The following is a 13270-nucleotide window of genomic DNA, read 5'->3' as shown; positions in this document are numbered from 1 at the left end:
CGGCCGGGCCCATGGCTGTGCGGGGGGGGCGGGAAGCCGGGGCGGGGCGGGTGCCACAGCGGTTCCTCTTCCGGCGCTGCGGCGGCTGGTGGCGCCGCTCCTTCCAGCCGGCTGCGCGGCCCGTTTGAACCGCGGCGGGAAGGCGGGTGGGTCCCAGCAGGGGGCCGGGCCGAGGGGCGCCGCTGTCCGCGGGGACCGGGCGGCGGGGCCGGGGAAGCGGTGGGGCCGCGGAAGCGGTGGGGCCGCCGCCCGCCTCTTCTCCTCCCGAGGCGGCGGGCCCCGCTCTGCCCGCCGGGGCCGGGGCGCCTTTGGGCTCCTTGCGCTCGTGGCGGGCGGGGGCCTGGGGTCTCCTGCGGGACAGAAACGCAGCAAAAAAGCAAAAGTCGCAGTGTAAATCGCGTTGTGCCGTGTTTTGGTGTATCTTTTTAACGGGTACGTCTCGTTACTAGCTACGCCAGGCGCTGGGCTGGTCTAATAAAGCGCGTTTCACCGCTTTTAAAGCGAGCTGTGTGTCGTACGTTGGGTTAACAAAGATCTCCCGTTCTCTCCCAGGTGCTGAGACAGAGAAAGCAGATCTGCATCAGGGACAATTTTTCAGTAACTTTATCCTCAGTTGTATATTTAGCAATAGCGAAATGTCCTCGAAGAAAATGAAGAGAAATCGTTCTGGAAACAAACTAAAGGTATGTTTCGCTAGGACAAGCAGAATTAACACAGAAGCGGTTTGTCGTTTTGCCGCGCTTCTGTGGCCTTGGCGCTGGAGGTGGGTGCACAGGCGTAAGGCGGGGTTGTGTTGGGAGCTGTGCTGTGCAGGCCCTGCCGGGGCAGGTCTGGGGTGCGTGGGGTTCTCTTTTTTTTTTTTTTTTTTTTTTTTTTTTTTTTTGGTAGGGGTAGTACATCATCAGGCAAAACGGGGCGTTGACCTTCAGACAGGCAGAAGTTTGAAAACAGTCTTGTAAAAATAAGAAAGAACAACTCATGGAGGAAACAGTTGATGCATCTATATTTGGTACCATAACAAAACTTGTGAAGCACTGCTAAGCACTGGTAAAATGAAAAGCTCTGGAAGTTGGTGTTTTCCGCTTGTAGTTCCCTCTCCGTGTGCACACACGCAAGTTAGTGAGGAAATTCATTCTCACACTTACGGTGTGAATGACGCATTTACAAATATTTCACTAACTAGTGCTATTCTTCTTTACCCTTCTGCTTTACAGAAGTGTCTGTGTAATACTTGATATATAAATTCTACTTTTTTATAAGAAGTTACACTATAGCTTTTAAATTTTTTAAAGGGAAAGTAATTAATTGGCCAAGGATGGAAAGCTATGTAAAATAGAAATGAAAGAAGAAATATTTTAATGCCTGAAAAGAGAAAGGTCACAGATCACAGAAACCAGGTATTAGACTGTTACAAGATTTCTAAACTTATACAATTAGTTTTATAAAATAAGGCACAGCTTGCACTAGAGTATAGTATCAAATAGCAGAATATATCTGTTTTATACCATCACTTCTCTTAGGGGAAAAAAACCCCATAGCCTGAGGAAAAAACACATGCTTCAGATACTTTATATCATAGGTCAATAGTCCTGGTTAAATGTATTTCTGGTCAAACGTTCTTGAAATTCGTTGTCATATTTGATGTTTTATACTCAAAAAACTGGACGAACTAGCTGTTGATTTCGTACCCATCCAGGAACACGAAGCCAAATCGCATTCTCATTGGAAATTAGTTCCACTTGAGGAACCAGATGTCTCAAGGATATTGAAGGTAGCAGGAGCAAATCAGCTTGAGGAGCTTGATGATTCATTTGGTTAGTATTACCCTGAATGTCATTTAATGTATGCTTTTCATGAACAAACCATATGGGCAAAATACTGCAATGCTTACCTAGGAAAAGGTATTGTTTCTTTGCCAGAGAAAGTTATGGGCAGGAGAGACACAGGGTTTTTTGAGAGTGGTGTTATTTTCTGTCCTTTTAAGAAGTAACGAAAATAATGCTATAATGTGTGCAAGTAAAAATCAGTGGAAAAATACTGGCCTTTCAAGTTTCGTGGTCTGAACGGTAGAATTTTGTACAATGTAACATTGCAATTGCATAAGACTTTACGTTTGAAAATGAAAGTTCAATATCTTAAGTTGTTCTCAGATGACACAAATTATGAAGTGAAATTTTTGCTATTGTAAGAGTATTCATGGCAGCCAATTTAGACATTCACAGGGATGTTGTTCTGCCACTTTCAAGTGTTACTTTAAAAAGTAATGTCAGAAAAACATACTATTTTTGGTGAAGCATTAAACCCACTTTCATGCTTCATATGGGACTTGTGCAATGAGGCCTCAGTATTCTGAAAGAGAATCAATTTAGATGGAATAGGTGCCCCTGTGTGAGGTCCTCCCTTACTAAGTGTATATACTTCTTATATGTCAATAACCATAAGCAAAATAATTTGTAATTAGAAGTTGTAGAGAAAATGCTAAGAGCTGTTTCTCAGCTGTAATAGTTGTTACTCTAAGAAAATTATGGGAATGTACATGTAACTACTATAAACAGCATTGAAAATGAGCTTTAAAGAGCAGTATAGCAAAAGGGTTGTCATGAGTGAAAGGCTGGAAAATGAAAAACTCTTATTTTCCTCACTTCTGCAGATGTATTAAAACTGTAAAAAGGATGCCCACTAACACTAATGTAAGCTGACACTAAATTTTTGTGGCAATGTGCTTGAAAAAAAGAAATCTATGCTGTGGAAGGCATACTAAAACCTTAAAGTTCTGAGAGTTCTAATCTATTTTGGTAGCTACCTTCAAGAATTCTACATTTACGAACATTCTGTAGCAGCTGTAACTGCCTTATTATAGCACCCAATAAAGCAGCTAAAAATCCATATTAAAAAAAGTAAAATTTAGAAAGTAGTTGTTTAAGTGTATAGAAGACTTATGTATGCCATAGCAAAGAGAGACTTCAAATAAACTGTACAAAATGTTTTGCTTGCTGTATGCCATATGTGCTTGCTGAGCTTTGCTACACCTTTGGTTTCAGTTGGTAAGTAAATACCTGGTGGGTGAGTATAGAAACAATGAAGCTTTTCACTATATATATTTTTTGTAATCCTCAAATAATACTTTTAACAAGATTTCCTTTGTATTGGTCAGCAAACTACAAATATTCTGACTAGATGCTTAATGGGAGGCAGTTCCAGTGCATCCATGCTCTTTGCCTGAACAGATGGGAACAGTTTTCATCCAGTTTATTTTCTGTTCTCTGTAGATCACCCTTTGCACAGTACTGCTGTGGACGCTTGTGGAGAGGAGCATTCACAGAACAAGTCACTTAGTCATGTTTCAGCACGGCAAAGGAAAAACACAGAAAGGAGGTGTGGTGGAAAAAAAAAAATTGACAGCGTTTAATTTAATCTTTAGATTATTTAGAAAAATGTTCAGTTTGTCAGGTTTCCCTAGTTGCTTATTAAACAGATGCTTTAACTTAAAATTTCTCGGATCAGAAACCAAAAGAGTGAGTAGGGTTGAGGGATGTAGAAGACAAGTGGGGTAATAAATAAGACTCTGCCTTCTGTAAGCAGCACATTGATTTAAGTACTTACTCTGGTTTTTTTATATGAAAGGATTTAAAAATACCTCTGTGAGGTGTTAATTAGTTCTCTAAGTGCTGGTGCCTAACGTTAAAAGGTGGAAAAACTGAAAAATAGGTAGAAGCCAGTGAAATTATATATAACAAAGAAAATTACTTTAAAAAAATCTTTTAATGCAAATTTTAGTATATTTCTCATTTGTTAAATCAAATTTGGTTTAAATCTGACAGTTCTATTTGAGTGAAATAGCAAGACCATAATAGTGCTTGTATGAGAGTATGTGGGGGTTTTTTGTTTTGGTTTGGTTTTGGTTTTCTTTATTTCTGACCCTGTCCCCCACCAAGAAAGCCTTCTCCATTCCTGCTGAAATATCCTCAGTAGTAATTTTGTCTCTGTTTTGAAGTTTCTGCTCCATACAACATGGCTCTCCCACTGGTCAGTAATGGATTTCCAAAGTGTCATGAGGGTTGCTGTTGAGGGATAAAGATTCTGTTCCTTTTATGTGCCATTTGCAACTTTTTACATAGTCTATCTGGGAATCACAAACTAAATGACGTAGCAGTACCAAACATTCCCCAAAACACGAGATTTTGTCATGTATATGGTTGGAGATCGTACTTTCTCTCTATATAGTGAGCTTACGTGTGGATATTTTTCTTTTCCTAGTAAAAAACCTCATCACCCAAAAAAGTCTGATGGTGATGTTCAGAAATGCGACACAGCTGATCCTGAAGCTGAAGCCCTTAAGGAGAATGTGGTACAGAAAAAGTTTCATGAGTATTATCAGTCAATTTAATTTTAACTTAATTCATGCCATGCCTGCATTAGATGTGGGGGAGAGGGAGACCTTTCGTTTGTTTCTTAGTACTTAATTGTATCCAAAATAACTAATCCTCCAGCTATTCCTGTGGGATGACCCAAGTGAAATGCTTGAAGCTACAGTCATTGTGTCAGCAGGGAATGTAATAGCTAGGTGTTCCTGGATCCTGTAGCCCATTCTCTTGCACATTTGGGAAGATGTTTTCTTCTTCTTTCAAATGTCGTCTTCATATCTGGAATATATGTTCTTAAAGAGCAGCATACTGAATGGTGTGTGTGTGTGTGTATGTATATATGTATATATATGTATAAAAATCCTTTGTACTTTTCAGTATTGCAGTAAATCCTGTTTATGAGAGAATTGATTTTTTTTTCATTAAAATTAATTTTGAATATGTGTTAGAACTAAACAAAAAACACTTGGTTTTGAATGAGTGTTTTTCCACACTTAGACCACAGTTGGTGTAAAATGCTTTTGGCCCTCTTAGTTTCCAGGGGCATACAGAGGAAGTTAACTGTCTGCAGGCTTGAGAATGTAGGCCTGTGATGAAAGGAGCCATACGGTAGTTTGCACCGAAGCTTTTTATGTATAGAAATTTGCTGGAGGTTTGACAATCGTGTTGTAAAATTCAGGACAGAGTGTTAGTGTTTCATCAGTAAACTGTGTGTATGCAGCGCTCTTGTAGAAGAGCTCTTGGTGTCACAAAGTAGCCAGAGAAAGGCCTGGGGCAGAGCGTGGGTAAAAAGGAAGGTGAGCAGGCACTGTTGGTCAGAGAACAGGTAATACTGGGCAGTGACTTCGCTGAACCAAAGGTCCGTGGGCTCCTTGGAGTGTTCCTGCTCTTGCTGCACGGCCAGCGGCTGACGCATCAGTTGGTCGGTGCGGTCGGGCACCTCAGCGGGGTGATCGCTGTGCCGCGGTTCTGGCCACATGGGCCTAAGTAAATGTTACTGATGTGCCAGCCAGGAAGCGCTTTCCTGCGTTCTCTCCGTTTGCCATGTCAGAATTTTAAATGAGTAAACCTAGGGAGGTTTTTTTTAAAAAATTAATCTGCTTTTTATACAGCAGAAGGCTCTGCATACTACTCAGTTCCAGGCAAAAAAGAAGCGACCTTCAGAGGAGAGCACATCAGGTATTTCTGGTAAAGTAGTTTTCAAAACTCCCGTGTAGCTTTTCCTCATTCAAAGTGAATGCTTTTCCAAAGCTCAATGTTTTTTGTTTCTGGTTTGTAGCAACATATTGCTTCTAGAAATGGGAGGGTTTAGTTTCAGTTCGGTACATTAGTAATGGTTAAATTGAGGGGCTGGTGTGCCACACCGCTCTGATCCCCATGGTTTGCACCCATGGGTATGGAGCTGTGGGACACTGCAGTACGTCCCTTGGTCTGGAAGCCTGGAGCACCAGCTGTGGGGCGGAACTTGGAGGGCCCCTGACTTACAGAGCAGGCACAGCTGTCAGTATGCAGACCTTTGAGACAGGGAGCTTCAAGGCAGTGGCATTTTCAGTAGAGAGAAACTGTTTCTCAGGTGTCATCTGGCTTCCTTTGAACAGTAACTCATCACCTTCAAGTATTAGATTTACATCTGGGAGTGTGTAAAGAAACAAATGTTTTGTGGAATTAGTTAATAATACTATTGCCAAGAAACATTTTTATATAGTTTTTTTTGAATCAGATATGGTATGAAACTTACGCAAATATAACAACTCCTGATTCTTTGAGTGATGCAGGTTGCCTAATCTCAGGCTAATAGTTGTTACAGCACAAACATCTATATCCATAGTACACTGTGTAGTTTGTCAGTTAGTTTACTAATGTGCTCCTAGACTTGCTTGAAATAATGAAGAATAAGTTGTATATCATTGATCATCCAAATTCTAAAGTGTTCCTAGATAAGTCTACCATAGTTGCTCAGCCAAGGAGAGATGAAATAATTCCTATATCCCTATCCTCAAGTTTCATGTTAAAATATTTGTAACTTTTAGATGGTTATTTTAATGGTGGGCACAATAACTTTTCTGTTATTTTAGAATGTGTACCTGAATTGTGCAATGCTTATCTTTATTCTGTTGTTTCAGAGGATAGCCCATGTTCTGTACAGGTTTGGTGTCCCAAAGAGGTGAAGAGATCTGTTAGAGATGTTACAGAACTGGATGTTGTTCTGACTGAATTTGAGAAAGTAGCAGCAAATTACAGGTAAATATTCTGCTTTCCTATGGGTGATATTTTTTGTATGTGACCTTGAGGTGGTCTCCAGGGGTTTGCTGTTTTTTCAAACATAAGAATAACGTATCTCAGCTGATGTTTTTCAATGTAGAAATTAATCTATTGCTAGTACGTGAAAGAGCTGCAGTTGCCTGTGCTACTAGCTGCTTAACACTGGGTTTTATTCATTACTCAAAGGAATGGTTTTGGATGAGATTTGCCCTTTACTAAACCAAATGGGTTGTGTTTTGTCCCTCTGACTTCTCCAGACAACGCGTAGAATCAAACATTTGCAGAAAAGCTATCAATGGCTTCTGTTCTGCTTTCCGGGACCAAATCACTGATCTTGTAAGTACGCCATAAATAAAGTCAATTTTGTGGTAGTGGTTATAGAGCTGTATATTACATTGTGGTCAAAACGCCTATGGTTTTATATTGTCCTTTTCACATTTATTTTATGATACTTTAAATTTTCGAATCTCTTGTCAGGATAAATAATATGAAAACACAGTTTGTTGTGTGCAGATTATGATTTGCTGCCTCTGTCTGGCTTTCATGACAATTGCCTTTAGACACAACGTGGCTGGTGTGCAAGTACGTTGCAAAATTGTCAGCTTTTGAGAACAGGAAGCATCTAACAATCCTGAAGTGTTTGTCTGTCTAAAGCATTATGTAGTAAAACTGGAGAGCAGAGTACTTTGAATGAGCAAACAGTTGCGTCAATGACTGTTTTAAAAAAGCTTATGGACCAGAGTTTTGAAAGGTTGAGGATTCAATCTTTATACTGCGTCTCAGTGACTCTTGTGTAGAGGCCTGACTAAGGCCTCTAACATAGTTCAGGGAAAATAATCCTTTTTTAATTAACAGTTTGAACCTAGCTAAAAAGCTTATTAACTTGGAAGACTAAGATTTCTTCTCACTAATTACGAGTAACTTTGTAGAAATTGTGAGAAGTACAAGGGATAAGTACTGAAACTATAATTTTAAGTTGCCATGGTCAGTGCTGGGCTAAGATTTAGCAGTGACCTTGGTTTCTATGGGAGCAAGTATAAGCAAGAGCCTTTCTGCACACCATTCCTTGGCAGTAGCTATAAACATCGAGCGCTGTCACTACTAGAAGCAGACACTGTCTCGAAAAATATGCCGTTAATATTAGAAAGTGCAGTCACTTACAAGAGCCTTAGCTGAAAAGTAGAATCACTGAACGGAGAATCAGTTCTATTTTAGCTCCATCCAGGACCGTAAGCGATTCATTAGAACAAGCAAGTTTTAAAATTATTATATTTATACATTTTAGATAAAGTTTTGGAAAAATTAAGCTAGGTAGTACGACACTAATCAGTACAAGGAGTATTGCTTGCACTAACTGGTGCAAGATGACTAATTTTGTGCAACAGTTCCTCTGGCATGAGGAGAGAGGAAAGAACTGATAACACAAGTGATACACTTGTCTTCCTTTGAACCGGTGTGGGTTTTTTAAATAGCTTTTTATATTATTCCATAGTAATTCTTGCAGCCATGTTGTTAGGAGGGTAGAGATGAAATCAAGATCCAGAGTCAATCTGTAATTCTTCTTTTCTTCTGTAGATAGTGGAAGTCCAGGAATTACAGAACACGAAGAAAAAAAATGCTAAGGTAAATACCACTAGATTGTACAGTGTACAGAGGCGGGCATTGAAATTTCAAGAAGTTGACTAGAGGAAATAAAATAATTCACACAAAAGGGTACTGTACTACAGAATCAGCTGCCCAGATAGAGGATAGGGAACCACCAGAGGTTTTTTGGAAAAGATCTGAGTAAATATGATGGATCACAAGCTCCATACACATGCTGTGGTACTGGTGTGAAAAGAAGGAAGGTGCTGTTAAAGAAACGCAGTCTGAACCCCACGTTTCCCGGAGGAGAGTTTCAGCATTGAATTGTACAAAAATGAGTAATTTAATGGACTGGTGCAGCAGCAGGGTCAGCTCGAGCTGGGCGCCTCCAGAGAGGGACCCCGAACAAAGAAATCCCTGGGCGTTTATACCCTTACAGACCACACATCCACCCTTCACGGGGTCTTCACGCGCCCTTTGGTCGAGTGGTGATTCTGGCCTGAGATCCTCCGACACCCCCTGACTCCTTACTGGGTTCCTATTCCGCTGTCTCCAGGCAGGCCATTATCTTGACTAGTTGTGCCTGCTGCTGGTAGTTGTAGCCTTGAAGCCTCCTCATCTTCGGGTTTGTGCTGGCTGTGGAGGCCTTGCCTTGCTTGAATGGGCACAAGGTCAGTACACGTCCAGTAAATCTAGGTGCAAGTGTACAGCTTGTGGCCTAAGGCTCCAGCAAATCTAGCTACTCGTGCTAAGTCAGTAAAGTTACGGAAACAGCATGCTAAATCACACAGCATTATAACTCTGATTTTTCCTGTTTAAAACTTAGTTAGTTAAACTAAACAACTAATATCTCTTAACGTGCACATTAGGATGTGTAGGTATCTATGCTTTTTTTTTTTTTTTTTTTTTAATGAGCACTGGTGAGGCCTCTGGAGAGCCAATTAAATATTGAGAGCTAACCTTCAAGGAACACAGATGAGTATAAAATCTAGGAGAGCAGCAGAGATGGTGACCTGTGAGGACAGAATTGGATCCCTTAGTTTAAAGAAGTCTAAGGGAGCTGCATTCCCCAAATATATACAAAATTTTTGTTCAGAGGAAGGCCGTTCCTCTGTTCATTCAGAGCGAGTAGTAATTGACTGAAAATGCAACAGGGGAGTGTCGACAGGAGGAGGAACTAGTGTAAGAGCAGAAAAACGTGACAGTGGTTTCATCAGGAGAGAGGTGAATGCTCTACAGCAGAGATAAATTTAAGTGCAGGTTAGGCACTGTCTGCCAGAGGCTTTCTGCCCAGATTAACATCTTTCACTAACTTTTTGATAACAAAAAAAGCTTTCAACAAGTAAAGTCAGCAGAAAGCTTATTCTGGGAGGTAGCAATTAATGTGCTAATGTCTTGTTAATTTGAGGTGATAGGGTAAGCTACTCTGCATGTAAAATTGAAATTTTAATACACATCTAGCATTCACAGCCGCTCAGTTATCCTTACTTTGCCTCTTCTACATTTGTTTAAAATCAGAGTTGTAGCTGCTAAATTTAAACTTATTATTATGTTTGAGTTTGTTTTATTGGGTTTTTTTAATTTAAATTGGATGCTGTCTTAAAGAAAGCTTAATTATGCTTAGTTCCTTAGTTATGGCAGTCATACTGAGCATACATTCGTATTAGTCTGCATTTTTAAAACAGAAACAAACAAAAACCTGCTGGAGTTGGTCATGTTTGAATTCAAAATGTCACAGACTCCTTTTGGATGCTTGTAAATGCAGTGTTCCTTAAGAGAAATTTTGGATGGAGGTGAGAGTTTGACATTTTAAAGAGCTTTAAAGTGTTTAAAATACAAAAGTAAAATATAGCAGTTTATAAGGTCTTGTATGTTGGAATGTTTGGCACCCAGAATCAGAAGCATAAAACCTCCAAGAAAAAAAGCCAATGAAATTTGAGTTGTTTGCCTTTGGAGTTACAGAAACCATTCACAGACTTTCCTCACTCTTTGTTTCAGGTGATAACAGACATCAAAAAGAAAGGGCAGCAACTGTGGCAACTCAGAGAAAAGCTAATTGGGTATGTTTGTAATGATGCACAGTAATAGCCTGAAGAACTTAAGGAGTCTGGTCTTTTGTAACTCAGAAGTGAAAGTAACTTTTTTTGTTCCTTCATTTTATTTTGATGAAACTCTACTTCTGTTCTGTATTGCTCTCTGTTTTTACAGAAGCTCGGGATGACCTCTCCTGTCCATGTTTCAGTTGCCTAGATAGTCATTCTTGCAGGTTCTCTTAGGTAACTAGTTACTGGGATGGTATTTCAGACCGTATGTTCATAAGAAAACACTAACGTTACAATTGGAATGGCAAAGGTGATGAATCATAAAGTTACCAAAGTAACATGGGGCTTTTTGGTTTTGAGATGGGAGAATATATTTCATCTCTGCAGTTTGGCAGGGATGCTTCTGAGTACATGGTTTGCTTCCATCTTGTGTGGCCACACAATTCCCCTTCTCTAACTTGGTATTAATCTTACATATCATGTAGATACACAGCACAGACATTATGTTCTTTGGAAGAACCATTAGACTTCCCCAAATCCGGCTGGTTACTAGCGACAAGCCTTATTCTGAAGCTGCATATAACATACAGGCTGTAAGTTAATGCTGCAGGGAGCCATGGGCTTGGATGCACAAAGACAGATTCAAAGCCCTTTCTCTGTGGGCATGAGAGTCTTGTTTTCTTTGCAGTACTATGGACAAACTCACTTAAATGAACTAAAGGCATCCCTCAGTGTGGGTTTGAACCCCCTACCCCCCCCCCCCCCCGACTGAAAACTGTCTTCGAGGGTTTTATTTGTTGTGTTTTAATCCTTTGATCATCTTAAGAAAACTTTTTTTCTGCAACACTGTGAAATGAAAGTGGCTGTTGGTGTTCAGTTTCTGAAGTGATAGATCAATGGTGGAGCCCCCCAGTTTACTTAGGCAGAGGCACATGTAGTTTGTGGCTCCTGAGTATGCTTCGGCATAAGCGCTGAACACCTCAGCCTGCAGGCAGGCATCTGCAGAAGCAGAACACCAGGTACTTCAGAAGCTTCACTTGAAAAACTTAGGTGCATAAGAGGGAGTGGCCATATTGGCAGACCCAAAAGAGATGTGGAAAAAAGTTTGGGTGTTTTTTGTTGGCTTTGGACCCATGCTCCTGTTTAAGTAATATGCTAGTTGTTCTAATTAAACTATGTTATTCTAACTGATGTTCTGTATTTCTGACCAACCTTTCCCTTAAGTCTTCTTCAGAGAAAATATATTCATAGTTACTCATGAAAGAAATATGCAGATACAGTCATCAAAGCCTTCATCTTTTTCAGAGCTGAACCACAACTGACAAAACTACAAAGAGAGTATGCTGAGTTACAGGAAAGGGAATCTTCCTTGAGGCAAGCAACTGAATTACTTACTGATTTAAAGGAGCTACAGCAAGACTGTTTGGATTATAGACAAGAAAACCCAAAAGTAAAAGTGGTAGTAAGTACCTATTTTGCATGTGTTTCTGAACTGTTCTGGATCAGCACACACCCCCCACACACCCTCCCTTTTTTCTTTCCTGGACTGATGGGCATTTCTGTTAATGTTTAGCTTACATTAAATAGCAATATTTTGTTAATTGTCTTTGTGGAAGCAACTTGAGAATCATTGCTGTAACGGTACTGTGGTGTCGCACTCATTCTTTTTGGTCTCATGTTAGTAACTGCAGTATTTCAGAGAGGATTCTGCTTCCTTGCTGGCTATGTCCAGGAATTCAAAGGACATAGAAACATAACTGTTGTCCTCAGGTCTAACGTTTTGCACAGAAACTGAAGAAAGAGAAATAAGCAATCAATCTTTTTTTCTTGGTATTGTTCAAAGGTAGGGAAAGCTCTGGTACTTACAAGTCTGTTCTGTAATGCTAAGTTACCAGAGTAACTTCTCCTGAGGTCTTAGACCTCCTTCCCCTTCTACCGTGGCTCATGGCCTGGTGTGGTAGTGTCTGTTGACAATGCTACGTGCCTGCAATGTGTAAGGGAAATCCTACTATTTCAGAAGACTCTCTAATGTTGGCTGTTCTTCGCTTTTAAAAGTCCTATGGCACCGTTTCAGATAGAGGAAAAATAAATACAGATATGCAAGTGACTTTTCCAAGAGTTAATGATGTTGCCTTGTAATTTAATTTTATTTCATTTCCTTAACAACAGTATGGAACTTCCAGCCTCCCTGCTCTTCTGGTGGAGTCACGGAGAATTCTAGGAGCAGAGAGACACTTTCAGAATATTAATAGGAAACTGGAAGAGGCTCTGGCTGTACAAAGAGGGAAGTTACCAAAGAAACATTAAGCATTTTTTAATAGACTTTTTGACATTCGTTAGGAACAGTTATTAGAATGGTCAGTGCTTAAAGCTTGTTAATCATTGTTGTTCTATTTTGCTTCAATGTTTAAGTAAGTCAGTCAGTGACTTAATCAGAGATTGTATCTTTCTATTGTCAAATAGCCTGTGTGAGAACTTACTTAAAAAGTCAGTGAAACTAATAAAGTAGCAATTCCAGTTAAAGTTGTAAAACTTCTGTGCTCTGTTAACAATGCTGGGTTTTAATCTTGGGCTATTAAAGTAATGTGATCTTGACAGCAATACATACTTTTATAAGAGAACACATAGACTTTGAACTATTGATAGACAAATCTTTTTATTAAATTTGTATTTTAAATAAATAATTTCCTCCCATTTCTGGAAGTAAAGAAATCTATTTTACTTGGCTTATCAGTAAAACGTGGATATAAAAGTAACAAAACAGAAACTGCACAGCAGAGAGTGTTAAAAGTGCTAAACTTGGAGCAGCATTCATGACGAGTTTTCAGTCTGCTACTCTCCAGCCCCCATGTAATCTTCCGTGATCTTCTCATCCGGTTGTGAGGACAGCTGTTTGCTGGCAGTTACTCAGTTCTCTGCCTTACAGCGCTGGAGGAGGGCTTTTGAGCTACAGTGCAGCACCTTTCACAGAAGGCATGCGATACGCGAGCTTCATGGCTAGCATTTGCTAGCCAAGGC

At 40.0% G+C, this 13270-nt stretch overlaps 1 protein-coding gene across 3 annotated transcripts; it reads left to right on the top strand.

Moving 5' to 3' along the window:
- The first annotated feature begins 405 nt into the window (after window positions 1-405).
- CENPU (centromere protein U) lies at window positions 406-12928 on the top strand. 3 transcript variants are annotated; one of them, XM_009946435.2, is made up of 12 exons: window positions 406-432; window positions 553-683; window positions 1697-1814; window positions 3270-3375; window positions 4258-4348; window positions 5480-5552; window positions 6488-6605; window positions 6884-6962; window positions 8202-8249; window positions 10209-10270; window positions 11558-11714; window positions 12422-12928. In XM_009946435.2, the coding sequence occupies exons 2-12, from the start codon at window positions 636-638 to the stop codon at window positions 12557-12559; spliced, it is 1038 nt and encodes a 345-aa protein (XP_009944737.1). In that variant the 5' UTR covers window positions 406-432; window positions 553-635; the 3' UTR covers window positions 12560-12928. The 3 variants fall into 3 exon arrangements, with proteins under 3 accessions (XP_009944737.1, XP_086320294.1, XP_086320293.1); XM_086464168.1 differs by having other exon boundaries at window positions 5477-5543; XM_086464167.1 differs by having other exon boundaries at window positions 5477-5552.
- Window positions 12929-13270: the final 342 nt, after the last annotated feature.

Source organism: Leptosomus discolor, chromosome 4 (genome assembly GCF_034619465.1).
Source record: "Leptosomus discolor isolate bLepDis1 chromosome 4, bLepDis1.hap2, whole genome shotgun sequence".
NCBI classification, from domain to species: domain Eukaryota; kingdom Metazoa; phylum Chordata; class Aves; order Leptosomiformes; family Leptosomidae; genus Leptosomus; species Leptosomus discolor.
The sequence above is the reverse complement of the archived record's forward strand: the minus strand, read 5'-3'. Positions and strand labels throughout refer to the sequence as shown.

Coding starts and splice junctions, on each gene's coding strand:
- CENPU (XM_086464167.1), top strand. CDS start 636: ATGTCCTCGAAGAAAATGAAGAGAAATCGTTCTGGAAACAAACTAAAG. Junction 684..1,696: donor GTTCTGGAAACAAACTAAAG/GTATGTTTCGCT, acceptor GTACCCATCCAG/GAACACGAAGCCAAATCGCA. Junction 3,376..4,257: donor AGGAAAAACACAGAAAGGAG/GTGTGGTGGAAA, acceptor TTCTTTTCCTAG/TAAAAAACCTCATCACCCAA.